The sequence below is a fragment of the Penicillium chrysogenum genome, assembly GCF_028827035.1.
Source record: "Penicillium chrysogenum strain IBT 35668 chromosome Unknown utg000005l_segment0_segment0, whole genome shotgun sequence".
In the NCBI taxonomy this organism is placed as follows: domain Eukaryota; kingdom Fungi; phylum Ascomycota; class Eurotiomycetes; order Eurotiales; family Aspergillaceae; genus Penicillium; species Penicillium chrysogenum.
Window position 1 is genome coordinate 3,718,962 of NW_026622753.1, and position 25,388 is coordinate 3,744,349.

At 49.3% G+C, this 25,388-nt stretch overlaps 13 protein-coding genes across 13 annotated transcripts; 8 read left to right on the forward strand and 5 right to left on the reverse strand.

Annotated features, from left to right (window-relative positions):
• Positions 1-446: 446 nt before the first annotated feature.
• N7489_009795 (uncharacterized protein) lies at positions 447-1,941 on the reverse strand (the record flags this gene model as incomplete). The annotated part of the gene is made up of 5 exons (XM_056715545.1): positions 447-823; positions 879-940; positions 1,010-1,389; positions 1,444-1,517; positions 1,752-1,941. The coding sequence occupies 5 exons, from the start codon at positions 1,939-1,941 to the stop codon at positions 447-449; spliced, it is 1,083 nt and encodes a 360-aa protein (XP_056563167.1).
• A 1,012-nt stretch (positions 1,942-2,953) lies between these two features.
• N7489_009796 (uncharacterized protein) lies at positions 2,954-3,211 on the forward strand (the record flags this gene model as incomplete). The annotated part of the gene is made up of 2 exons (XM_056715546.1): positions 2,954-3,092; positions 3,141-3,211. The coding sequence occupies 2 exons, from the start codon at positions 2,954-2,956 to the stop codon at positions 3,209-3,211; spliced, it is 210 nt and encodes a 69-aa protein (XP_056563168.1).
• Positions 3,212-3,542: 331 nt separating this feature from the next.
• N7489_009797 (ssDNA endodeoxyribonuclease RAD1) lies at positions 3,543-6,778 on the forward strand (the record flags this gene model as incomplete). The annotated part of the gene is made up of 7 exons (XM_056715547.1): positions 3,543-3,590; positions 3,640-3,817; positions 3,885-3,972; positions 4,025-4,095; positions 4,145-4,673; positions 4,723-5,815; positions 5,867-6,778. 7 exons carry the CDS (start codon positions 3,543-3,545, stop codon positions 6,776-6,778), a joined length of 2,919 nt encoding a protein of 972 aa, XP_056563169.1.
• Positions 6,779-7,227: 449 nt separating this feature from the next.
• On the forward strand, positions 7,228-9,501 carry N7489_009798 (uncharacterized protein; the record flags this gene model as incomplete). The annotated part of the gene is made up of 6 exons (XM_056715548.1): positions 7,228-7,354; positions 7,405-7,539; positions 7,596-7,850; positions 7,899-8,025; positions 8,075-8,933; positions 9,001-9,501. 6 exons carry the CDS (start codon positions 7,228-7,230, stop codon positions 9,499-9,501), a joined length of 2,004 nt encoding a protein of 667 aa, XP_056563170.1.
• Positions 9,502-10,341: 840 nt separating this feature from the next.
• Positions 10,342-10,975, reverse strand: N7489_009799 (translation initiation complex factor eIF1A; the record flags this gene model as incomplete). The annotated part of the gene is made up of 2 exons (XM_056715549.1): positions 10,342-10,770; positions 10,955-10,975. 2 exons carry the CDS (start codon positions 10,973-10,975, stop codon positions 10,342-10,344), a joined length of 450 nt encoding a protein of 149 aa, XP_056563171.1.
• Positions 10,976-11,724: 749 nt separating this feature from the next.
• Positions 11,725-12,167, forward strand: N7489_009800 (uncharacterized protein; the record flags this gene model as incomplete). Its single annotated transcript, XM_056715550.1, is given in 2 exon segments — positions 11,725-12,081; positions 12,093-12,167. The coding sequence occupies 2 exon segments, from the start codon at positions 11,725-11,727 to the stop codon at positions 12,165-12,167; spliced, it is 432 nt and encodes a 143-aa protein (XP_056563172.1).
• A 434-nt stretch (positions 12,168-12,601) lies between these two features.
• N7489_009801 (putative chitin biosynthesis protein (Chs5)) lies at positions 12,602-13,982 on the forward strand (the record flags this gene model as incomplete). Its single annotated transcript, XM_056715551.1, has 2 exons — positions 12,602-12,673; positions 12,786-13,982. The coding sequence occupies 2 exons, from the start codon at positions 12,602-12,604 to the stop codon at positions 13,980-13,982; spliced, it is 1,269 nt and encodes a 422-aa protein (XP_056563173.1).
• Positions 13,983-14,537: 555 nt separating this feature from the next.
• Positions 14,538-15,900, reverse strand: N7489_009802 (putative aspartate transaminase; the record flags this gene model as incomplete). Its single annotated transcript, XM_056715552.1, has 3 exons — positions 14,538-14,602; positions 14,657-14,762; positions 14,821-15,900. The coding sequence occupies 3 exons, from the start codon at positions 15,898-15,900 to the stop codon at positions 14,538-14,540; spliced, it is 1,251 nt and encodes a 416-aa protein (XP_056563174.1).
• Positions 15,901-17,014: 1,114 nt separating this feature from the next.
• N7489_009803 (alpha/beta hydrolase) lies at positions 17,015-18,245 on the forward strand (the record flags this gene model as incomplete). Its single annotated transcript, XM_056715553.1, has 4 exons — positions 17,015-17,297; positions 17,348-17,550; positions 17,612-17,929; positions 17,979-18,245. The coding sequence occupies 4 exons, from the start codon at positions 17,015-17,017 to the stop codon at positions 18,243-18,245; spliced, it is 1,071 nt and encodes a 356-aa protein (XP_056563175.1).
• Positions 18,246-18,534: 289 nt separating this feature from the next.
• Positions 18,535-20,436, forward strand: N7489_009804 (class II fumarate hydratase; the record flags this gene model as incomplete). Its single annotated transcript, XM_056715554.1, has 6 exons — positions 18,535-18,741; positions 18,803-18,847; positions 18,905-18,942; positions 19,009-19,124; positions 19,179-20,196; positions 20,250-20,436. 6 exons carry the CDS (start codon positions 18,535-18,537, stop codon positions 20,434-20,436), a joined length of 1,611 nt encoding a protein of 536 aa, XP_056563176.1.
• Positions 20,437-21,062: 626 nt separating this feature from the next.
• gup1 (glucosamine 6-phosphate N-acetyltransferase) lies at positions 21,063-21,749 on the forward strand (the record flags this gene model as incomplete). The annotated part of the gene is made up of 2 exons (XM_056715555.1): positions 21,063-21,569; positions 21,644-21,749. 2 exons carry the CDS (start codon positions 21,063-21,065, stop codon positions 21,731-21,733), a joined length of 597 nt encoding a protein of 198 aa, XP_056563177.1. The 3' UTR covers positions 21,734-21,749.
• A 1,202-nt stretch (positions 21,750-22,951) lies between these two features.
• Positions 22,952-23,812, reverse strand: N7489_009806 (60S ribosomal protein eL24; the record flags this gene model as incomplete). Its single annotated transcript, XM_056715556.1, has 3 exons — positions 22,952-23,233; positions 23,421-23,564; positions 23,762-23,812. 3 exons carry the CDS (start codon positions 23,810-23,812, stop codon positions 22,952-22,954), a joined length of 477 nt encoding a protein of 158 aa, XP_056563178.1.
• A 926-nt stretch (positions 23,813-24,738) lies between these two features.
• N7489_009807 (E2 ubiquitin-conjugating protein UBC13) lies at positions 24,739-25,388 on the reverse strand (the record flags this gene model as incomplete). The annotated part of the gene is made up of 4 exons (XM_056715557.1): positions 25,309-25,388; positions 25,158-25,246; positions 24,969-25,100; positions 24,739-24,914 (listed from the first exon to the last, which is right to left on the reverse strand). The coding sequence occupies exons 1-4, from the start codon at positions 25,359-25,361 to the stop codon at positions 24,739-24,741; spliced, it is 450 nt and encodes a 149-aa protein (XP_056563179.1). The 5' UTR covers positions 25,362-25,388.

Below are 25,388 nucleotides of genomic sequence, written 5' to 3' on the forward strand. Positions count from 1 at the left end.
GCCTATCCCACCACATGTCCATCTGCTTGGACTATGATTAACGGCCCAGTGTTTTCGAAGGCCATCAAACCATAGTAACATGAGGTTCGTCCCCTTGAAGACTATATATGGTATATGTGGCGAAAGAGCATGTTCACAGGCACCAATTGATCCAACCACAGGTCTCCAAGCACAATTTTCAGTTTGTAATCTGTTCTCGAAGAGCATGTGCTGAAAGCTATTGTGATTCAGCTCCGAACCCCTTTAATATTATGGGATACCCACTCAAAAATCGAGGAACCCGTCGATCGAGACACTCCGCGGGTACTTTCGCGATACGGTCAGTGACTGCTCGGCAAAATTTGCAGTATAAGGCTTGCTCAATGATGTTAAAGTATTACTTGCTCTTTTATAAATTTCCACAACATGACTAACAATCAGATTGATTCATCACTTTAACCTATTTTTTATGCACTGCCACCGATATTGTAATCTAAACACGGATCCTGGCGTGAGGCACGATCTTCAGGCACAGTGGGTATCGCACCGGACATAATCAAATTCGTGGGTTCGTCATAATCCACGACCGGGGAGGGTAGAGGAAAACAGTCAGGCGTGGTTTGGACTCTCTGGGTGACAGGTAAATTGAAATAATCGGTAGGAGAGTCGCCAGAGTTCTCCTCATTGATATGTTGATGAGGCGTGCTGGCACTTGGGAATCCCATGTACTTTCGCAGTAAAGGGAAAAACACGGTAATCAGAGCCTTGAATGAAGGAATACAGGCTATGAATATGGCAGTGCAGACCTCCACAGCTGACCAATTTAGTGCGTTTACGAGGTCCCCTGATGAAAAGCTGTTAGAAAAAGCTCTAAGACATAACGGACAGTATCAACAAACATGTGTAGTCGACTTGGAAGCGTTTCAAGTAAGTGGCTCGGATGATGCTGGTAGCACAAACTCTAGGAATGTGTAAGGTCAGTCTATGGCACAAAATTGAGATACAGAACTTGTAGCAGGGTAAGGCTTACAATAGACCAAGTCCAAAAAATAAGACAACACCCACCTTTACTCCACGCTTCATCTGAAGTTTCAGTAATTTTGGGATTGGCAGTGTGAAGATCGCAATATTTGTGACCAGCCTCGTGACGAAATGAATAATGTAGAAGACGTAAAGATCCAAACACCTCCCTTGCACTAAACCGGTGGCATCCACAAGCTTTCGGATTGGCGAGCATTGAAAAACAAATACGAACAGTTCTTCAATAAACTGCAATACCACAATGGTTATCAGAAACCAGTAAGGCCAGCCGACATGGGCCACTGCAAATAATCGTTTATAGAGTAGGCAAAATGAAACCTGGATCGCAGTCATCGCAATGAGATAGGAAATAGCAATCACGACGACAAGCTATCGTGTTTATAAGCACTAATGAACGTTTCGAAGCTATTAACGGTTTCATACCTTCAAAAACATAGATATCGCAGGTATGTCTGCTTCAACTGCTTCGATGTGTTTGCCGTATCCATATCTAGTCACTGTTAGTGTGTCAGAGCGGGCTTGCAAGTGCGTGACGTGTGAGATGGGAGACGATACTCCACATAGGAGTAAAGCATAACACGAAGGCGAAAATCTATATGTACAATCAGCAAGACCAAAGAGGTCATCTATTTTGTAGAAAGATGACATACCCAACTTATAACGCAAAGGGCTTGAAAATTAATCGTTTCTTCAGCGCTGAAATTCAGATGTTTTTTTTATGGGCCACGTACCACCATCGGCGCCAATATTTCGAGGATGGCCCAGCATTAGAAGCTTAACAAAAACTCCAGCTGAGGCCAGCACTAGCATAATCGTGTTGCAGATTATAATGCTTGGCACCGTAGTTTCTTCCATTCGGCCTTCGTGCAAGCCAGCAGCTTGCAGGAACTGTAGGTAGGCTAAGACGTATTTTTGCGGCATAGTTGCATACTAAATGGCACCCTCGCAATCTTCTTGTATCTGTTGAGCAAGAGAAACATATTATCTGGCGTAGGACAGGTTGGCTATGGCACGAAGAGACAAAAGACAGGGCTGGAACTAGATGTCGCAGCCTCGAAAAAGGAATCAGATCAAATATCTCTTGTTTTTTTCTTTCGTTAACCACGGAACATGGGCAATCATACGAGGCAGTGCTGTTCATCTGGGGAGGACAGGCGAATGAGTCGCTTCGTTTCGCTTAGTCATCTCATCGTAACGCCTGCATGAATCCCTTCCAAGGTTTGTTGTATTGAGGTCAATCCAGCCCGTGTTAGAGTCCCATCATCAGTGGCGGATTATTCCTCTCAGGTAGTTCTAAGTTTAGCTAATTTGAACTTTTCAGGGATAAAATCCTTCACAATCAAAATATAGGTTGTTTTATTCTAATGTGTCAACTCCCATTTGGTATCTATGTAGTTATGTTGTATTGGATATTACTATAGTTGAATAGCATACCCGCTATCCATGGAGTTATAGCTCATGATACGTTCCAACATAAATTGTGTTGTCTATTCCCACGCACTAAGCGTTTATTAGACACTAATCCTAGCAGCTTAAGAGCCAGCCTAGACTGAAATCTACTTAGTAAGCCCTGATTCTGAGCGCCCTTATAAAAGTGGCGGCAGCTTAGATAGGAAAGCCTCACCTGGCAGGGGAGATCAAGGACGTATAGCTACCTAGGTGCGGAGTAGATACAAATGGATTGCATTTGCATTTGCATCTTGTTTCTTCTCGAAGTGAACGTGTTTAGGCAACTATATCATGCTATTCGTTGCAATCCGACCACCGACGTCATCCCGCTCAAGATCTATAAAGCAGACATTCCACCAACCTTCAGGACCTGTCTCTTCAACTCACCATCAACGAATTACCAGATTTATTTGATCTATTACCAGTGAAAAAGAGCTACATTAGCTAGTGACAACCCAACAAGAAACTCTCCTATCTCTACAAAATGCCGGTCATCCCCGAGTCGTCGGACTTCCCATCTGCGCCCCAAAAGGGAGGAAACGAGGCCGAGAAGACACCCGGGCAACAACCCCAAAAAGCGACTGCAGCAGACTTCTTATCAAAGGGACCCCAGATTCCGGACAGTAAGTTGGCTACTAGATCTGCACAGGCCCGCGACTGACACTTTGTAGATATGCCTCCCAAGGCTTCGAAAGAGGAGCTCGAGGCACGCGCGAAGGAACTAAACAAGCCATCCAACTGAGAGAACATCGATCAACAATGCTTATCTATCTGTACTTAATTTAATTCCAGTTTCTGCCATTCAAGGCAACTTGCCCTTGTATACCTATAGCGGGTTATGGCCCAAACTAGGTCCATCACCAACATACGGAAAGTACCTAGGTAGCCGCTTGATAGATATTAAACAAACAATACTGGAAATAGAATAAATACACCATTTGGGATTCAGCTCCTTTCTTAGGCTGCGTATTCTCCAACACCCATCCATTACGTCATACATCATAGCACACGTGATCGCGCGACATCTCGCCGACCGTACCCTTCACTGCTCAACGCGTTAGGAAGTGATCCCAATGCCTCCAGAACGGTCTAGTGTGCCGGTGAAGTTGTCCCTACCACTGGTAAGTACCCTATTACCCCGGCGCAGGCTTACCGCTAACCCTCAGTAAGCAATACCAGCAGGAGCTCTTTACCGAACTACGCGCCGAAGATGAGCTAGTCATCCTTGCACGAGGCCTCGGGCTTCTACACCTAATATCGAACCTCCTCCATTTTTATGATGCGGCGGGAAACAATCTGGTCCTGGTGGTGGGTGCAGACCAACGTGAGAATGAATGGATCGGAGAGGGTATGTGGATTGGTTTACATCCCAAGTCGGGCGCCGGTGTTGGAAGCTGATGGACTCTAAAAACCAGCATTGGCGGAGCATTACGCTACCAGCAAGTCCCCTCTTGCTAGGGGGTTAAAAGTGATCAATACCGAGAAAGCTACGGTGCCGTTGCGGTGGGTTTCTTGTTCTGCCATGTCGATTGCGACGTATTGACGAAATTCCCAGAGAGAGGATGTACGGCGAAGGGGGTATTCTGAGTGTGACATCCAGAATATTGGTTGTGGACTTATTATCGAGTATGCATGTCTAGTATAAGAGGCTCAAGACACTCGCTGATCTTTCTAGAACTTCTTGATCCCGAGAAAGTCACTGGGATGGTCATTTTGCATGCCGATAAGGTCTTGGCGACGTCCCTCGAAGCATTTATTGTCCGGGTATACCGGCAATCGAACAAGCGTGGCTTCTTGAAAGCATTCTCCGACTCTCCGGAGCCATTTACTACGGGCTTTTCCCCGTTGGCTAATATGCTGCGGAACCTTTTCCTACGCAAGGCCTCACTGTGGCCTAGGTTCCACGTTTCTGTTGCTGAGTCCCTAGAAGGAAACCGCAAGGCAGAAGTGATTGAATTGGAAGTTCCCATGAGCGACAAAATGAGGGAAATTCAAAATGCTGTTCTGGAATGTGTAGAGATCAGTATCACTGAGCTTAGGAAGAGCAACACCGGGTTGGATATGGAAGAGTGGACATTGGACAGTGCTTTGCACAGGAACTTTGATATGATTATCAGACGTCAACTTGACCCAATCTGGCACCGTGTGAGCTTTAGGACAAGACAAATCGTTAGCGACCTGACAGACCTACGAGCAATCCTTCAGTGTGTCTCCCATGTGTCTTTCCATTTATCTATACTGACAGTTCTGCAGTGCTTTACTCAGTTACGATGCGGTATCTTTTGTTAAGTACCTTGACACTATCGTGTCTGCGAACGCTCCGCCTCCCGGCTCCAGCAGGCATAGTTACTCACCGTGGCTTTTCCTTGATGCTGCCCACGTTCTTTTCCAGACGGCCAAATCGCGAGTCTACGAAGGCAAATTGAACAACGAATTGACCCGGCTTTCATCTTCGACTACATTTTCCTCTGAGTTGAACCCAGCTCTAGAGGAACTCCCAAAGTGGAGTGTCTTATCAGAGGTCCTTGCAGAAATCGAACACGACGCTTACCTCCATCCTGTGCGAATGGATCAATCGAATAGTACCATATTGATTATGTGTAGTGATCAACGAGTATGCCGCCAGCTTCGCGAGTACATTGGCACCATGCATGCCAAAATTGCTCAAGCGTCCGAATCCGAAGATGATGATCCGAGCGATGACAAGCCCTCTGCGGAGCTAATGATGCGCCGTCGGCTGCGAGAGTACCTCGATTGGAAGAGGTCTCTTTCAAATGTCAACAAAAATCTGTCCCAGTCAGGAGAGGACGACAGGTCTGGAAAACCTTCTGAGTCACCAGCCGCCCAGAGTGCGCATCAAGGAAGGCCTCCTCCAAACAAACGCCGTCGAGTACGTGGCGGCGGCGCAGTCACCTCGGCTGCAGGTCGTGTGCCAAGTAGCAGTGTCCAAACCGAAGTCGAATTGCCAGGTCAGGTCGTCGGCTTGCTAAGTGAGATTCAGCCCACTAAGGTGGAAGAAACGCAGAAAGAGGAGGTTATTCTCGATGAACTGGAGGATATGGAAGATTTCTACGAATTATATGATATGAACGATCTAGTCATGATACACCCTTACGACGGTGACATGGATGAGCATATACTCGAGGAAGTGCGCCCACGGTATATTATCATGTACGAACCCGATCCCGCATTCATTCGAAGGGTCGAGGTATATCGCAGTTCTCATTCAGGGCGAAACGTGAAGGTCTACTTCATGTATTATGGTGGCTCTGTTGAGGAACAACGGTATCTGAGTGCTGTCCGACGAGAGAAAGACTCATTCACAAAGCTGATCAAAGAGAAGGGGGTAAGCCACCCAGCTACAGCACTTCGAATTGCTAGCTAACTCGATTTTCAGAACATGGCAGTCACCTTGACGCACGACAAAAAGGCCGAAGACCCCCAGGAGCAATTCCTCCGGACAGTCAATACTCGTATTGCTGGAGGAGGACGACTGGCAGCTACAGCATCCCCTCCTCGGGTTGTAGTTGATGTCCGGGAGTTCCGAAGCGCCTTGCCATCTCTCTTACATGGGAACAACATGATTGTGATTCCCTGCCAGCTCACCGTGGGTGACTACATTCTCACTCCAGACATTTGTGTCGAAAGGAAATCGATCCGTGATCTCATAAGCTCTCTCAAGAATGGCCGCCTTTACAACCAGGCTGAGACCATGCTCCAGTATTACAAGAGCCCATTACTATTGATCGAGTTTGATCAAAACAAATCTTTCACTTTTGATGCGTTCGCCTCCGTTCCAACAGGGCCCACGTTTATGACAGACTACGGCTTCTCATCTTCCGGCACTGCAACCAGCACAAGCAGCAGCTCGCTTGCCAATCCGTCTAATCCAAAGTCCGCTCAGCATCTACTTGTGCTCCTCACTCTCGCCTTCCCACGCCTAAAGATAGTCTGGTCTTCATCCCCTTATCAGACAGCTGAGATTTTTGCTGAGCTCAAAAAGAACGCCCAGGAACCAGATCCACTCCGCGCAGTTCAGCTAGGTCTTGATATTGATATATCTAATTCGTCTGGCTCCGCCGACCTCATGGCTGCCGCTGGGATTGAGCACCGTACCTTCAATCTTCTTCCACAAGACATGTTGCGAGCTGTTCCAGGTGTTACACCCCAGGCTCTAGAGCGGCTGATCATCGAAACCGACAATATTAGTGATATTGCCAACATGGAGGTCGAGCAGCTGGATCCACTGGTTGGCAAAGAAGCTGCACGTAAGATAGTTGCTTTCTTCCAGAAAAGCGTATTTGATTAATAGAGAATTCAGCCTTGAGTCACTAGTGCATTCTTAATCAAATTATGACTTTGATGCAATTTAAATAAAGTACCTAGGTACCAAAAATTGCTGTGTACGTCAACAAATGCGGTAATGTGTAACGAATACAACTACATGTGCATCAAAAATTGATCCCATCACATCTCTTGTTTTTACCCAAATCCTCAGACAAATACAAATGAAAGCAGCAAACAACTGAGACATCTGCACATGCGGACTCTGAATCAATTTGAACTTGGCCTACTCCGTACCCCGACCCCCATAAGACCTCCTTCCGCCTTGGCGACGATCGTGCAGATCAACTAAAAACAGAACAGCCCCCAGTCAACAGCCGAAGCAAGGACCCCTGAGAAAGAGTGGAGAAGCGAATGGGTCCCTTCAAGGTCAGAATTATTATGGCAGGCCCCTGACGTCTCCAACTTATCACCATGCATCTCAAGACTGTGTTGACTCCGGTCGCTTTGGCGGCTGTTGTTGGTGCTGCCGGGAGTATACGCGATGTTGAGCCATGTGCTCAGGTTAGCAAATTGGTGGAAGATGCCAATAAAGACCAGAGTATGTCATGGGCTTAGAATCGTCAGTTGTTTGATGGCTAACTGTGGCAGCAAATGCCATTGTGCCTCATGAGATGGCACATCAGTGTCTGTCATCTATGCCCTTTGACTCGGACCGTGCCCTTGATTTCCTGATTCAGGTTCGTAAGATTCTCGAGTTCCAGTCAACTATCGATATTTTGAAGGGTAAGTGATACCGATTTGAACGAGAACTTTTTAACCTGTCTAACTTATATCGTTAGATCCGCCTACTGGGTATACAATGCCCTCCACGGATATCATGAAGGGAATCGATACGATAATGGGCAAGGCCAAGAGCAACAGCTATACCAGCCAATTTGAGATGGACTTGGAAATTAACCGCCTCATCAAAACAGCCCATGATGGTCACTTGGCCTTCCAGCTATGCTCGCAGTCAATCTTCACATATCAGATCGATATGCCCCTGGTGTCAATCTCAAAAGACGGGCTCGCGCTTCCTCAAGTGTACGCTCTAGGTATGCTTGGCTCGATATCTGTATCAAAACCTCAAACTAACATGCCAGGTGATGCAAAACTGCAGAAGGTCGACCCAGACGCCGTCTCGCCTCTGGTGTCCATCAACGGCACTAACGTGGCCACATACCTTGAATCATATTCCAGTGATCAGAACCTCCAGGATCGTGATGCACAGTGGGTATCCTTCTGTAACTACAGTATTGAATCACACTAACTGTCACAGATACAATCGAGTATTCCCTGCGCCAGCCCGCAGTGTCACGAACACTCCTACTGGTGTGAATGGAATCTGGGCTTCCATTGGAGACTGGACTGATGGCGCTCAGCTGTCCCTCAAGTTTGGCAATGGCACCGAGAAGACTATCCAGAAAACGGCTACACCGAGCGAAAAGTTCTTTTCTTATGGAAACGGCACGCGCCTCTACGAAATAGCGTGCCTTCCTCGAGACTTGTCTACAGCTTCGAGCAGCCTATCTGGCGCTGAAGAAGCCTCCTCTGAGATAGAGGGGCTTCCCAGCACTACCTGGCGCAGCTCGGCTAATTCGATTGCTGGATATTACTCCAAATTATCAGGGCTAGAGGACACAGCAATCATCTTTCTGCCCACGTTCTCATCCAGCGCATCAGAGGTCTCTAAGATTGCGGTCGACTTCTTGCAAAACAGCACCGAATCTGGAAAGAAGAACGTCTTGATTGACCTGTCATCCAACCCCGGTGGATACATGTCTATTGGCATCGACCTGTCTCGTATTTTCTTCCCCAACGCTGCCCCATACACAGCCACGCGGTTCCGAGCACACGATGCAGCCGAATACCTCACTAAGGCATACTCGCGTGACGGCAGCACGGACACAAGCAATGTCTTTGCATATCGGCAGATGGTTCGGCCCGACCAGAGAACCGGCTTCAGCTCGTGGGAAGATCTCTATGGGCCACATGAAATTCTTGGGAGCTCTGCTTCTAGCCTCCTAGCCAACTTCAACTACACCTCCACCTCATCAAAAAACTTCCCCATCAACGGCTACGGCCCAGTTCCGTTGAACCCAAGCAAATCACCCTTCCCGGCAGATAACATCGCTATTGTACGTGTTTGTCCCAGGAAAGAATACAGAAAAGAGAAAAGCAAACTAACACAGGTTCCAATTACAGATCACAGACGGCGACTGTGTCTCAACTTGCGCGTTCTTCGTCAAGCTGATGAAACGCCAGGGTGTCCGCACTATCACCTTCGGCGGCCGTCCACGAAAGGCACCCATGCAGGGCGTCGGTGGCGTTAAGGGCGGCCAGTCACTCGGGATCAACTACATCAATGGGTACATCGAGCAAGCGAACGGTCTGATCAGAGACTCGACCAACACTGGAGCGCCACTACTGACATCTGCCGAGTGGAAGGCATTTAATGAGTCCAGCCCGAGCACAACAGCGTCGCTTCAGTGGAGTGGCAACCTGAATTTGCGGAATGAGTATGACCCGGAGGATGACCAAACACCGCTACAGTTTGTTTATGAAGCTGCTGAATGTCGCCTGTTCTATACGCTGGATAATTATTTGGAAAGGGAGACCGTTTGGCAGGCTGCGGCGAAGGCTATGTTTGGAGGTGGGCAGTGTGTAGAGGGATCGACTAAGGGGAAGGGTAGTTTGGATTCTTGATCTGATTGATATTTCAGCAGAAAGACATGGATACATAGAATACATGTACATAGTAATTAGATTGAAATTGTACGTGAACACATCCAAGATATACCTGACTTGTACACAACATCATGGGCTGAAATTGCGCAGGTGGCTGGAGCTTGGTTACGAGATATTCACTTCCCAAGGTTCATTTGTCTGATTACTGTTTTGAATTGGTCTACAAAAGAAGGTATGTCTTCTAAAAATGATATTTTCAATTCTCGTGGCCCATTTCATGACTCTATCATAAAAGAACGGAAAGAAAAGCAAGTCGAGGCTGAGCAGAGTAAACACACCGCATGCAATGCAATGCAATGCAGGAAAACAAGCACACAGGTTCATGATGTGTGCATAGCAATCATTTTAGTCTCTGTCATGATCCCAAGATATTTGCAAAAAGGACGAAAATGGTATCGAGGATCGATCCACCTTGGAGAATCCAAAATCGCCAATGGACAAACACCGAGGGTCCTCTGTTCGATGGCTTTAGGCCCGTAAAAGTTGTCGCAGTAGCGCCAGAATGGAGGGGTGTCCCTATCCTCATGCAAGCCGAGGTGAGGAGCAGCGTCGTATGCTGGGGAGGTGAGTGATGCTCTTGGTCCCATTCAAACGGATGTACAGAGGGAATCGGATGTCGAAATTGCCTCGCGTGGCAAGTAGTCAAAGGCAGTTTCGGAGCATGAGCGACGGCACTGTGCCAAAGGCGGCGAGTAGGAGGAGAGGGATTTGGCGAACATGGAGAATACTGAGAGGGGATGTATCCACGGTATTCTTGCAGGGCAGAGCATCGAACTCTGGGAGTAGCAGGGGATGAGCTTAGAGCTCGTCGACATCGATATCCTTCTCGTCTTCGCTTTCGCGATCCTCGTCGAATTCGACGTTGTCGTCCAAGCCTTCACCGCCATAGGTATCGGTCTCGTTGATCTTAGCGTGCTCGGGCAGCTCGCCGTAGGCCTTCAGAGAACGGGCCTCGTCGGCGGTGTACTTCATGATAACATCACCTTTCTCGTCCTGGTAGTCACGGAGCGAGAGGAGAATGATATCACCCTGGTTGATCCAGACCTTCTTGCGGAGCTTGCCACGGATGTGGGCAAGACGCTTCTCGCCGTCGAAGCAGAGTGCCTCTAGACGACCGTTGCCCAGCATCTTCACGACCTGAGCGTACTCCTGGCCCTCCTCCTTGAAGACAAGTTCACGCTTCTCATTGTCGTTCTCGTTCTTGCCGCGACGACGGTTCTTACCGCCCTATATTTGATTGTTAGAATATGTCCCATAAAGTAATGTTGCTTTCGAAAAATAAAAAGATAAAAACTTCTCCCACGAGTCCAAAAAGTCACCAGCTCGAGGGGTAGGTGGCTACCCTTGAGCGGACGACGGTGGATGTGGCGAAGAAATTATCACCAGGAGGGGGGATATTTTGCAAGCTTACCTTTCCCTTGTTCTTGGGCATGACGGTTGTCGTGACCTTTTCACCTAGGTCAAGTCTCTCTGGTGTAGATTTTTTCCTTAGATCAACGAAGATCTGAAGAGGCCTAATCGAAAGTTGATTAGGGAAGTGAGAGTTGAAGAAAGAAGGAGGTGGGGTTTCTGCGCACTGGTATTCAAATCTTGCTTATTATGTAATCAGGCACTCGCTGCCCAGTGGCGTCACAGCGTTTCGCCCCCGCTTACGGCATATTTCTGCCTTGATGCCTGGTTTCGGGGTAAAATTTGACCGCCTGATTTGATTGGCAGAAAAAGATGAGGCGAGAAAGAAACAATCCATGGATGTCAAGTTTGGAAGTTTGCAAGGGCATTTCTGAGGAAAAGTCTGAGGCTTTGCGATACAAGGTATTGTCAGGTCTGACAAGAGCCTGAGGATCCGTTTCAATTACAGCTGTCTTGCCCTCTGTGCGGCGTGTCCTAACAAATAAGCACGCGACTGCTTTATCGACGCAATCTCCAAAGATTCAGCGCCTCCCGAGTACATTCACAATAATCCGTTATACTATCCTTGCTGGCTCGATGATATCTCTTTGGATATATATTGCGAACCTCCAATTGCCCCTTTGAGGTGTCCGTAAACCTTCGCCAGTTCCGGCTCTGTTTACTAAACATCGTGGTGTCCAACCCGACATGATATCAATGTCCTACGACCCTCCTTATAATTCACAGCCCAAACCAGCATACCCTTACGACCACCGATAGACCTCTTTTACCATGGCAGTGAAATTTACCACGTCTACAAAAAGCTTGGTGCTTCGGTATTGGCCGAAATGCAACACCCCTCCAGTTGCCGCCCGCTATTTGAATTCTCCTACCCATCCGCTCCGGCCCAAAATTGTCGATCTCTGTGGACATCGTGAAAGAAATACATTATGGTGGCGGGTTTCGGTGACACAGCTCCAGCAAAGCAAGCGGGTGGTTCGCTCCTGGTGCGCGCGCAGAGTGCGAATTGCTGTTGAGCAGGCTTTGAGGCAGCAAGGATTGGATAAGCTGGGGAAACCGCTCGTTTCTGAGTCCCCTTCGCGGAGCAAAAATTATCAGGAACCATGGACATCTACATTCAGCCGCCATGTGTGACACAGGACTTCGAGGTAGTCCAGAAGGATGTACATCATTTAATATCCTTGCTTCTGGATCATGAATCAGCACGGAAATGACCTATTGTCGATGAGCCACACTCGAAATGGCGAATCGCGGACAAGTCACAAACATCATGCGACCCCGCGAGATTCAATGTATATTAGCATTACCAGAACACCTTGTATAATACATGTAGCAGTCGACTGGTGGACTGTTGCTGTACATTATCTGGGAGACCTTGCGATTATGGCGTTTAGAGGAAATTGGTTTGCATCTGAGATTCAAATTATATCAACTTTTGTTCCTTCTGTTCATTATACCCTCCAGTTTTGGAAATGATTTATTGTTGGCTCTGGGCTACAGAAGTAAATATAGAAGCCCGAGTATCTTAGCTTCCCGGTATCTCGCTAAATGCCGATCTGGCGGAATCAACGACCCGAAGGTCTAGGCTAAAGACTCACTTGACAACCACCACCACTTACCCTAAACTTCCCCCTCTTTCATCCTCGCTATGTTAGTTTCCTTGACAGTTGGCAAGGTAGACGCGGGTGTTGCCGTGCTCCTCACCCAAGACAATCGACTCGTAAGCTCAAACCCCTGGTCGCCTGCTCCCTACTCCCCAGACATCGACGACTTGAATTTCTGCAGAACATCAATAGCAAACAAGTACGCTTTACTGACAATTTTCCGCGCAGATTGAATTCCCCTCAGTCCTCCTTCCGAACAACATTAGCTCAGGCAGCATTGTCGATATCACCGTTTCGCGCAACCATGCCGCCGAAGCAGCGAGCGCATCTGCCTTCCAATCCCTCCAGAAGCGGATTTTAAATACCTACGGTGTCAAGGCCCCGTCGCCACCCGTTCTGCGCCTGCGAAATGCAACCCAGACGTCGCTCGTTCTCGAGTGGGACCCAATCGACCTAGCCACTGCATCCCTGAAATCGCTATCCCTCTACCGCAATGGCTCGAAGGCCGGCTCCATACCACGCCCGCTCGAGACTCGCAGCACAAAAATCAGCGGTCTGGCCATTCACTCCGAGTACTCATTCCATCTGGTTCTGCGGACTACGGCAGGCACCTACCAGTCGGAGAAGCTGACGTGTCGCACACACAAGATGACCGATCTGTCTGGTATCACCGTCACAACGGGCATTCTCGATCCACAGCAGAAAGAGGCTCTCGGTGCTGCATTGGATCGCATTGGAGGCAAGATGATCGACTCGGTCCGTATCGATACTACTCACTTCGTCTGCACGGAAGGACGGGGTGCGCAGTGGGAGAAGGCTGTGGAGATGAACATCCCTGTCGTGGTGCCGGAGTGGGTGGATGCTTGCGAGACAGAGGGGACCATTGCCGGTGTGCGTGGCTACTATCTCAACGCAGACCCCAAGGCACGTCAACTCGGCGTGATCCACGGCTCGTCCCATCAGCGTACTACTTCTACTCTTTCAACCGCGACAAGCGCCAACCAGGGAAGGCTCAGCACTCAGCCCCAACGGAGCCCTGCGCAAGAACAGGTGCCCGAGGAGCCTCCTCTGACTCCATTCCCTGGGGGAGAGACGAGTAGCCAACCCCAGACCCAGACCCAGACACAAGAGGTTGGATCACAAGATGGGTCAGATGACCACCCACCCCCTCCGCCCCCGCCCAAAGATGAAGCCGAAGATACAAATGAGCCTGTGCAGAACGGTGAGGCAGAAGCGGCACCTTCTCCGGAGGCGAAGAACGAGGAGCCTGAAGCCGAAGCTGCAGAGGAGAGCAATGGAGATACAGAGAAAGAGCAAACCCTTCCACAGAACAGGCCCGAGGATGACTCCGAGTCGACAACCATCGGAGGCCCAAAGGGCAAAGGCAAAGAGGGTGAGGGTGACTTCAACGAAGTGCCTCTCTGAATGGCCCTCTGATAACATATTCTGCTCTGCCCGTGCTTCGCGGTCAATCTCTTGACATCCCTACCCTGCTTTTGTCCCCATTGTCGACCAGCGTCTACGACTTTATCAGTACAGTTTTACCTTGTTGTGGTTAGTGGCGTGTCTCTTCACTTAAGCGGACAAACCATAGGATTCTTACGAACGTGCTCCGACTTTGATTCCTCTTTTTCCTTTCTCATATTCCGTTTACTGTTATATGTACAGTACCCAATTTTCCTAATGCAGCCTTGCTCATTGACTCGATTGTTCCGGTTTACCTAGGTATATGTCTGGAATCCAGATGATTACATTGTAGGTAAGAACACCAAACTGCACATGTGGCTATGGTTCTCTTAATTGGAATTCTATCTCATGAAACGTCGTAAATAGATGGGCCCGCCAGATGCAAAGATTTGAAGTCAGTAGTCAACCAGAAAAGAAAAAGTTTTTCAGCCCCTTTTGAGACTGGAATGCATATCGAGGCAGACTAAACAAAATGAAAATCCAAAACGAATCCAGTTCGGACTCGTCTCGAATCTAGTTCTCGTTGCGAATGACATCGTCAATCGCCTGTGCGACATAGGCGACGTTCTTTTGGCTCACTGTGCGCAATGTCAGCTTATGTTTACGAGAATCTATGATTAGGGAGTCCTTACAGCCGCTGATAGATGCTCGGCCTGACTTAAGCAGGTAAATGTGGTATTTGTCCTTCAAGGCGTAGACTTGCTTGGGGCTAAGGCCAGTGTAAGAGAACATGCCGTTCTAAAAAAAGAATTAGTAAAGAGCAAGCTACATGTATGGCAAAATCCAGATCGCTTACCTGCTGGATGATGTGCTCCCAAGTGCCGGGGGTCTGCAGACGGACCAGCTCATTGTACAGAGCCTTACGCATGGTCTTGATGCGCGAGCTCATGACCTGCAAGTCCTGGTGCCAGTCGGCAGTAAGCTCCTCGCTGGTAAGAACCTTCTTGACGATGCTGCAGCCAACACGCGGGCCCATGGAGAACTCGCCGCGGATCAGGTGGCATAGGTTGTTCACGACGACGTCGCGCAGGGTGGTTGAGGCGCGGTTGGTACAGTAGTGGAACGCACCAACGCGCTGGCCGTACAGGCCGAAGTTCTTGGAGAAGCTCTGTGCCACACACATCTCCATGTCCGGCTTGTTGTTGAAGAAGTAGCGGACGGCCCAAGCGTCCTCCTCAACGGAGCCCGAGGCGAAGCCCTGGTAGGCTGAGTCAAAGAAGGGGAAGAGCTTCTTGCGCTCGCAAAGATCAGCGATGGCAACCCACTGCTCCTTGTTGGGATCCAGGCCGGTTGGGTTGTGCGCGCAGGCATGCAGCAGCACAACATCGCCCTCCTGGGCCTCGGACTCGAGGGAGGACATCATGCCCTCGAAGTCGAAGGACCGGGTTGCAGCATGGTAGTACGGGTATGTCTTGCGGGGCACTCCGGCCAGCTCCCAAATGGTCTGGTGGTTGGCCCAGGATGGGTTGGACAGCCAGACGGTGGGGGGCTTCATGTGGTGAGCAAGGAACAGGGCGCCAAGATGGTTGGCACCGGTGCCGGCGACGGTCTGCACGGAACCAATGCGTGCCTTGGCCTCTTCTTCGCCCTGCTTGCCCTCGAATCCGAACATCAGATCCCGCGCAATTCCTAGGAAAGGCACATCGCCCTCGATCGCAGTGTATTCATGGCGGAAGAGGTCGTCGTCTACCACCAGCTCCTTCTCGGCCTTTTGCACGACGGGAAGGGGCCATGGCTTTCCATCATCTGTCCGGTAGACACCCACGCCCAAGCTAACTTTCTGCGGGTGGGGATCGACTGCGTAGGCTCCGTTCAAGGCGAAGATCTCATCCGGAGGCACTGGGGAGACATTAAGACGGGTGTCGATTTTGCTCATTGTGATGTATACACGCTGCAATTGGGGTTCCTGGGATCAATTTCAGGCAAAATGTGGCGAGGCCGCGGCGAGTATAAGTAACCTTGGAAGTAAAGATCAAAACTTTGGGAATCGTCCGCTGAGTCAACCCGATATCGCCGTCCTTTTTTTGCCCCGCGGGAAGTCCCGCTTAGTAGCGGATTCCGGGGTCCACGGGTGCTTGCAACTTGCAATACCTTCATCCTCGTTTGATTCAAAGGAAAAGATAGCCGTCAATAGCCTTCTGGTTTTGGCCATGTGCTAGTTGATGGACGGCCTTTGAGATACGTTATTGACCTCATCTTGGAGGACTAAACTTTAAACATCAGCATGGAATGTCATCGGAGGACTGCTGACACAAATTATAAACGCACTGTATTCTCAAGAGGATAAATGTGAGTTTTTCTTGTGTAGCACTCCATTCAAGAGGGGTTGATGACAGCTCGTGGTGTGTTGTTGGAAAATAGTCGGAAGAGGCGGCCGCGCAGTGATATATAGTGGGCGGGGATATACATCTACGTTCGATCCTTATTTCTTTCTTTCTACAAAATTTTATGAATCTTTTTCTTCTGGTTCCAATTATTATTTCTAGCCTTATAGATATATACCCTCAATGGCTTTTCCTAATATGTAAAAGCCTAGCACACGACTACATCCTTCATTATATGGTGTGCTTTCATCTATATCCGGTTATATCAAGATGATCACATAGGAAATATACTTCAACAGGAAACAAAACCAAACATACTAAAAGGAGAAGTTTTGAGCTAGCCATAACTTGTCGGACTTTTTCGAGCCATTGTTTTGGTCCTTTGACACCTATTGGATTGCAGCCGATGAGGGAGGGCAAAGGCGCTTGAACTAGGGATTCTACCACTCAGCTTGTACCGTGATAACAAATATTCTGATGACATCCAGTGCATATCTGCCTAGGGAATATAGACCGAAGTCGGTACATTTACCTAGGTATGTATGTATCTAAATAATACCCCGTGATCTGTACTACGTGGACTTCGATAGGCTGCTCCAAACCCCCTCCTCTTCTGTACCTCGATCCATCCTATATCCCAGACAGCGTGCTTTTTTTGTTACCAATATGGCCTCTCAAACTGTAGGTGCCGGTAATTCTGAATTGCATAAGTTTCGGGTTCCAGCTATTGTCCAGCCACTTCACAATAGCATCCCCCCGGAGTTGCTCCCTCGGTATGACCCAATCTACGTCGAATATTATAATAAGTTTAATGCTGGGCGACTACATACGCACGAGATCCCGATTGAGGAATTCCACAAGAACCCTGCCCGTTATGCCATTTCCTATGGCCGGGCTCCCGGCCCTGATATATTCCGCATCACAGAGCAGAAATGTCCTGTCGATGGCGGTGAAATAACGGTACGAATATTTGAGCCGGCGCCCCAGTTTGACGCTCAGGGTCAGCCGAAGAGGAGAGCGCCTATGTCAACTTCCATGGTGGTGGGTGGGTGTTTGGTGGACTAGCCTACGACCACGATTTCTGCAAGCGAGTTGTCCATGGTCTTGACGGGGACCTTGTCGCATTTGATGTGGATTACCGGCTAGCTCCCGAGAATAAATATCCTATTCCCCTGGATGATTGTTGGACTGCATTCAATTGGGTAGGAACCTCTCGGGCGAAGACCTCGAATGTGAACCAAGTGCTGACAAAGTAATCTCTAGATTCGCTCCCACAAAGCAGCTGAGTTCAGTCTAGACACAGATAGGTTCGCAGTGGGCGGCGCATCAGCTGGGGGGCAGATTTCGGCCGTCATCAGCCATCTCTGTCGTGATGAAAACATTCCTCTGCGCTTGCAAGTCTTGACCGTGCCGGTGACAGATTTGCACCGCGTCTTCACTCCCGAAGGCGAATTTGACCGCGAGGGTTGTCCCTACGAGTCATACCGGGAGATGGAGTTTGCTCCAGCGCTACCAGCAGCGCGCATGGCATATTTCCACCAACAATTTCTAGGAGTTCCTCGACCGGCAGAGTCTGACGAGGTAAGTTTGGACATGAAGTAATTGCCACTGTGATGCTCATTTGTTCTAGGATTGGAAGATATCACCCATTCTCGCACCGAACTTCCAGAACTTGGCCCCTGCGTTGATGTCTACGGCGGAATTGGATCCGCTGCGCGATGAAGGAGAGGCGTATGCAGCTAAGCTTCAAGAAGCTGGGGTATCTGTAGAGGTAGACCGAATTGCAGGTGCTCCGCATGTGTTCGCTCTACTCGATGGAATTCTGGAGGGAGGTCAGCGATACAACGAGAAGGTGGTTGCGACAATGAAGCGGCACCTGGGCAGCCTCAAGGGATAAGTTCAAGCCGTAAACAAATAAATTTCATAGTACTAAACCAGGTATTACCGAATATTACCGAATATTACCCAATATTACCAGCATCACTGCCGAACAAGCCGTCTCCCTTCCGTCCTGCCGATACCGGGAAATTTCGGCTGGGGACTCGGAGAGTCGAGCTGAGTTCAAATTTGCGACTTTTCTTTAAAGGAGACCAATCCTCGATTTTACTTCCCATAGAAGCTTCAGGAGCTCGGTGTGAGCCTTTGCATACCCTCTTTGGTACAGCTACAAACCCAATTGTCATCCAATGAATCCAACTTCCTCCCGAGCCGCGGTGCGCTCTATGGCCACCCTGACACATGCGGCCAGAGCCACCCCCGCAGCTCGCAGCGTTTTGTCGCCCTTTGCTACCCGGTCTCTGAGCTCTAATACCCGTCAATTCGCTCAGTTCCCCCGCCTTCAATCATTGAACACTTTCTCCAACAAGCGAGCCTTTGGAACTACCGTCAGAATGGTATGCAGTTTCGAAGCGCGGTAGACAAACAATTCCAGACAAACTGATTTGTGGTCTCTAGTCTGTTGACGCTCGTACTGAGAGCGATGCCTTTGGTGAAATCCAGGTGGGTGAATAATGCCGCAGCAATGGTGCCGCACCGAGCTAATGTTTTTCTCAATAGGTCCCTGGAGACAAGTACTGGGGTGCGCAGACCCAGCGGTAAGACGCCCCCATTAAATCGATATGTTACAATGGGCAAAAGAACAAGGTCGCTGATGGATACAGCTCCCTGGGCAACTTCGACATCAACCAGCCTCAGGATCGCATGCCTGCCCCGGTGGTCAAGGCCTTCGGTATCCTGAAGGGTGCTGCTGCTGAAGTGAACATGAAGTATGGCCTTGGTATGTGAGACTCTTGTGGGAATTAGATGTTGCCAGTTTATTGACTTGCGTAAGACCCCAAGATTGGTGAGGCTATCAAGCAGGCCGCCGCTGAGGTCGCTGAGGGTAAGCTGCTGGACCACTTCCCTTTGGTCGTCTGGCAGACCGGTTCCGGCACCCAGTCCAACATGAACTCCAACGAGGTTATCTCCAACCGTGCTATTGAGATCCTCGGTGGCACCATGGGCTCCAAGAAGCCCGTCCACCCCAACGACCACGTTAACATGTCCGCCTCCTCCAATGACTCCTTCCCCACCGTCATGCACATCGCTGCCGTTGTCGAGATCGAGCAGTCTCTTCTGCCTTCGCTCAAGGCCCTCCGCGACGCCCTCCAGGTGAAGGTCGACAAGTTCGAGCACATTATCAAGATCGGCCGCACCCACTTGCAGGACGCCACTCCCCTTACTCTTGGCCAGGAGTTCTCTGGCTACGTCGCCCAGCTCGACCGTAACATCGAGCGTGTCCAGGCCACTCTTCCCCACCTGCGCTACTTGGCTCAGGGTGGTACCGCTGTCGGCACTGGTCTCAACACCTTCAAGGGCTTCGACGAGGCCGTCGCTGCTGAGATCACCAAGCTGACCGGCACCGAGTTCAAGACCGCCCCCAACAAGTTCGAGGTTCTGGCTGCCCACGATTCTATTATCGAGGCCTCCGGCTCCCTCAACACCCTGGCCGCCTCCCTCTTCAAGATTGCCCAGGATGTGCGCTACCTGGGTTCCGGCCCTCGCTGCGGCCTGGGCGAGCTGAGCCTGCCCGAGAACGAGCCCGGCTCTTCTATTATGCCCGGAAAGGTCAACCCCACCCAGTGCGAGTCCCTCACCATGGTCTGCTCCCAGGTTATGGGTAATCACGTCGCTGCCACCATCGGTGGCATGAACGGCCAGTTCGAGCTTAACGTCTTTAAGCCCGTGATGATCTCCAACCTGCTTCACAGCGTGCGCATTCTCTCTGATGGCATGAACAGTTTCCGTTCCCACCTGGTGGAGGGTCTGGAGGCTAACGAGGGACGGATTAACTCCCTTCTCAACGAGAGGTATGCGCTTAATCCCCCCTTACTTTTGATGGCAAATTCTAACTGTATGATAGTCTGATGCTCGTGACTTGCCTGAACCCTGTCATTGGTTACGACATGGCCTCTAAGGTGGCTAAGAACGCTCACAAGAAGAACCTTACTCTGAAGGAGAGCGCTATGGAGCTCAAGGCTCTCACCTCGGAGGAGTTCGACCAGTATGTCCGCCCCGAGCTGATGCTGGCTCCCAAGGAGTTGAAGTAAATGAACAGCAATGCTGTCCTGTGATATTATAGACTATTTCCAATAGCATGTGTACAACGAAAGAATTATATGTTTAATCAGCTTGCGTTGGGATGATATATAGTTTTTGTATGTAGATCCGAACTTCTTTTGGAGTTAAAAATAGCATCTTCGATCGCAAAGCCGATCGAGAACTCTAGTGGATCGGACTTGCCGCGATTATTTTAATACATTAGTATGCACATATGTACGGAGTACATTCCATAGTCGTCGCATTATTTAAAGCAGAAATAAGCAGATTATACTAAAAAAAGAGAAAACCTAAAGAGACAAAACAAGAGTCCACTAGTGGTAGAGTATTAATGTATTAATAGAAAACACCCCCTTAGTGGCGGTGTCTCACATGCAGGGTACCTGACCCTTTCAAAGTCAAGTACGGAGTACTTGTTTCTCAAAAGCTTGAAAACCTCTTCTTTTTCACACGCTCTTGTATCTCTCCTCAATTACATATCAAAGTCCGCCTAAACAAACCAACTTACTCAACCCCAAGGCCGATCTACCTTGCGACCCCCCGCCCCTGATAAAAACAACCCGCCCTCAACCCTCAATCTCTTCAACACTCCCACCCTCCAAGTCTCCCAGTAAAGATGACCGCACACGCCCTTCCAAGCACCACAATCCCCGAAGCCGTCAAGCCAACCATGAACTCAACCGTCACACCAGTGGACGACGCAATTGAGACCGTCTCCGACGGCCCCCTCTTTCCCTCCACCCTCATCTCCCCTGAAGTGCTCTCCCTCCTGCCAACAGACTACACAATCCGGCCCATGCGCCGCTCGGACTACCACCGTGGCTACCTGGACGTTTTGCGCGTGCTGACAACTGTTGGCGATATCACCGAAGAGGCGTGGAACCAACGGTACGATTGGATCACCTCGCGCAATGATGAGTACTACATGCTCGTGGTCTGTGATGGTGCGGACCGAGTTGTCGGAACCGGCAGTCTCATTGTTGAGCGCAAGTTCATTCATTCGCTCGGTATGGTCGGACACATTGAAGACATTGCTGTTGAGAAGAATCAGCAGGGCAAGAAGCTGGGCTTGAGAATTATCCAGGCTTTGGATTATGTTGCTGCGCAGGTTGGCTGCTACAAGGTATGCCTTCTTAACTATTCCTTATGTCTATGGTTCTAGCTCTGTATCACTGTTCATTGCTGACTCGTTTACAGAGCATTCTTGACTGCTCCGAAGTCAATGAGGGTTTCTATGTCAAGTGTGGCTTCAAGCGAGCTGGCCTCGAGATGGCACATTATTACTGAGCGTTTCTTAATCCATGTATTTTGGTTTAAAGCCGGTTGACGCCGGTTGTTTTGTATGGCGTTTGGATCATTTGGGTCAGTTGGTCCGGCGAGGCTCGTACGAGAGGAACTTGCGCAAGCCACGCGATCGTTGCATTGAGAGAACGGAGCTGCACATGACACACTAATCCATCGTGATTAGCATGGCCCTCGGCACATGGCAAGGGGAAATTGGGGCATTTTTAGCATTTTGAACCTGCCCTCCACTACTGGCGACTGAATTGCGCACTGAAAGTCCCCGGGCTGGGGAGTGCTTGGTATACCAACCATTATCATGATGACGGCGCTTCTGCCATTGCGGTGATCCCCGTCTTAACTTGTAACACTATTGATGTTGTCTGTATTGTCTTTGCTTTCTTGAGAGTTGAAACCAATGCATTGCGGCGATGGAGACCTAGATATGAAAACTGTGCATGTCTGTTACACTATAGGATGTGTTGGAATCAATAAGGAAGATGATTTTCTCTACCTGTACGGAGTAGCTGGTTGGATATAAATATGAGGAGTAACTAGAGGCTGGCTAGCTAGTTATGTGACTAGCTATTTAGCCGCTAATATAACGGTAACAAGGTCACGGCATTTCAGGTGACTATAGCTGACTTAACCCTTATGCCGGATTTTCACGTGGTAGTTATACGGGTCAGATATTCAACTTGGAAGATCATCGTCTGCTCAAGAATGGAAAGGTCCGGTTTAACAACTTAGATTCATTCCAGCCACTCTAGAGATGCTAGGAAGAGGTGTACACAAGTGGCTATTTTTCATCTATCTAATGTCAGATCAGAACAAAACAAAGCATGAGATTCAATTGTAGATCGGGAGGCCGGATCTGGACTACTTCGTTGACAAGATCCGACAGAGATACCTACCCAACCACTCATGAGTAGGGCTGGTAGATATGGTATCTCGAGGAAAAAGCAAGAATCGTTCCATTGCTGGAGGTTGGATGAAATCATAGTTTTAATACTCGCATGGGGATTCATTTTTTGATTCCTTTGTTCCCATTTTTCTGCATGAAATTGTATTGCATAAAGTATTTCCAGAAACAAGGTCAAGGCCCAAGGCCAGTCCTCACAGACAGTACTCCAGCTCCGGTGCCCGTAAGTTCCATCATATCGCAACCGTCACAGCGCTGCTCCGTTCCGAACACCTCCATTCCCAACTAATTTATAAAGAAATTTAGCGGGACTTGGCGGCGACCTTGGGAGCAGAGCCCTTAGCACCCTGCTTGCTCTGGATGCGCTGGGCACCGCCCTTGGAGGCGGCGATCTTGGCCTTCTCAGCCTTCTTGGCGCTGGCGGAAGCAGCCTTCTTCTCCTTGGCGTCCTTGATGGCCTGCTTGCGAGCAGCCTCACGGGCCTCGGGGCGCTGGGAGCGGCGCTCCTTGATCACATCGAGGGAAGCACCAACGATGGCACGCTGGTTCTTGACAACACGGCGGGTGCGCTTCTTGGCGACCTCCTATATATCCAAAAAGATAACCCGGTCAGTAATCTGCAGTCGCATTTTCCATCATTTGATCCGAATCGTGGTGGTGACATGGTAATCCCTCCTCTTGCTCCGTCTCATGGTTTGGGCGTCACCATTCGATCCGGCCTTTTGTCCCCCCACACAATCTAACAATCATCCAAGGGGAAGGGTGACCGACCTCAGAGATACCCTTGCGGTGCTGACGACGGAAGAGAACGGTCCATGCGATGCGGCGGGGGTTCTTGCGCTGAAGGAAAAGGGACTCGGACTTTCCACGCTGGAAGCGGAAGATCTTGCTGTCGCCACGGACGAACAGCTTGCCCTAAAGATTGAACATCAAAGATTAGCTTCCAGTAGCAATAAAAAGGCGGCGAAATCCATGTGCGGCGGTTCGGCTAAGACAGAGAGCGACAATTGTGACGGTATTGAAATATCGAAGTGCGAATGTCGAATCCGTGATGCCGTTGTTCCCTCGCACACAAATTCCTCCCAGAGCGACGACGGGAATTGCAAACGCACCTTGCCAGGGTAGATCTTCTGGCCGCTGAAGGCGTCGTCGTAAGTACGCATCTTGACGGATGGAGATGCGCTGACGGGGGTCGGTTGGCGTTGAGTGGTTGTCGTAAATCGTGGATCGCGGTGATGCTACTGACCCAATTGTGGTGCGGGCGCTCGCTAAAGTGCGACACGTGACCACCTCTGCCCTTTCCGGGTTGACTTATCGATAAGGTCACATGATATGCCTTTCTCTTCCAATACTTCGATTGTTTGTGGTCTTTGAGCAGGATAATTGCATATCTTGAATTTTATTACTTGGGCTCTGCTTCGAGTTATATATTGATATGCGCGCAAGTCCAAAGTACATCAAATGACATGAACTTCACCTTTTTTCTTTTCACTGCCAAGCCCATGGTAGACCACAAGGAACACGCTAACGAACCATCTCTGGCAGTCAAATGAAGTCGAATTTCCTTTGAATCTGGACTGCAGATGCAGGTGGAAGCTTTTCGTCGTAGCGCGGCTCAAGCACGATTCTCATATACAAGTATGTGTACTCAGCCTACGCCTACACGGTTGGAGTACATCTCTTCTTCAACGGCCCTTTCTATCAGAATCGGAAATTAGGAACAGAAAAGTTGACACACACACACATATATATATATATACAATTCTCGAAGTGAGTATCACAACCGTGCAACGTTCAGTACACTGTGGGGATTGTAAGTGGCTGGACTACATCAGACGTATGATAGCGATAGCGGATGTGTTGTTAAGAATGACTGATGTCAGTTAAACACGCCGGACGAGGTTGGCTCTCTGCAACGCTTTCTAGAGAAAGCCAAAATAAATTGAGACAAGGGTAATGTAAGGAGCAGAGAATGTAATCCTACTCAAAGCAACAAGGTTGCCCAATAACAAACGCTTGGAATTCAATGCCTGCTATCGCAAATAGAAAGGGTTGTCCTGCACTTCATGGTCACATAACACCAACGGACTTAGGTCATAGCATGTGTCCGAGTCCACTCCTTTGCCGTTTGGATCGCAGCAGGCTCATCGTCCTTCCATCTCTGAGCAACATCGTTGGCGAGCGGGTCATCGGGATTCGGGGCTCCAAGTAGTGCTTGAATCGAGAGTAGAATCGTACGGATCTGGAGCGCGGGAGACCAATTATCTGAAAACATGGTTAAATATTGGCAGTTTGAGAACTAATCCGATTGTGTCTTACTCTTCAAGACATCCAAACAGATGCGACCTAGACGATCGATGTTGGGGTGATAGATCTTGGTCAGGAAGCGGATTTTGGGTGGGGTCATAGGATAGTCGTCTGGCAGGAAGAGTTCAAGTCGGAAGATACCACCTGTAAAAAGAATATTAGTACTTCAATTGGCACGAGGTTTTGTCACTGCCGGCATACCCTCATATGGAGATTGCGCAGGTCCGTGAATTGAGACGTCAAAATAGCGGAGGTTGTCGTCATGGGGCACAGCATTAATGCCTGGTACACTGTAACCCAAGCACAACATGTTAGCTGCTATGCAAGTTACTGGGAGAGATCAGCTGCTTACGGCTCTGCCATCAGACGTTCCGTCTCCTTAATGATTCTCTTGGGTAAAGCCATGGCGAACCGGCTTATCGACACGCGTGT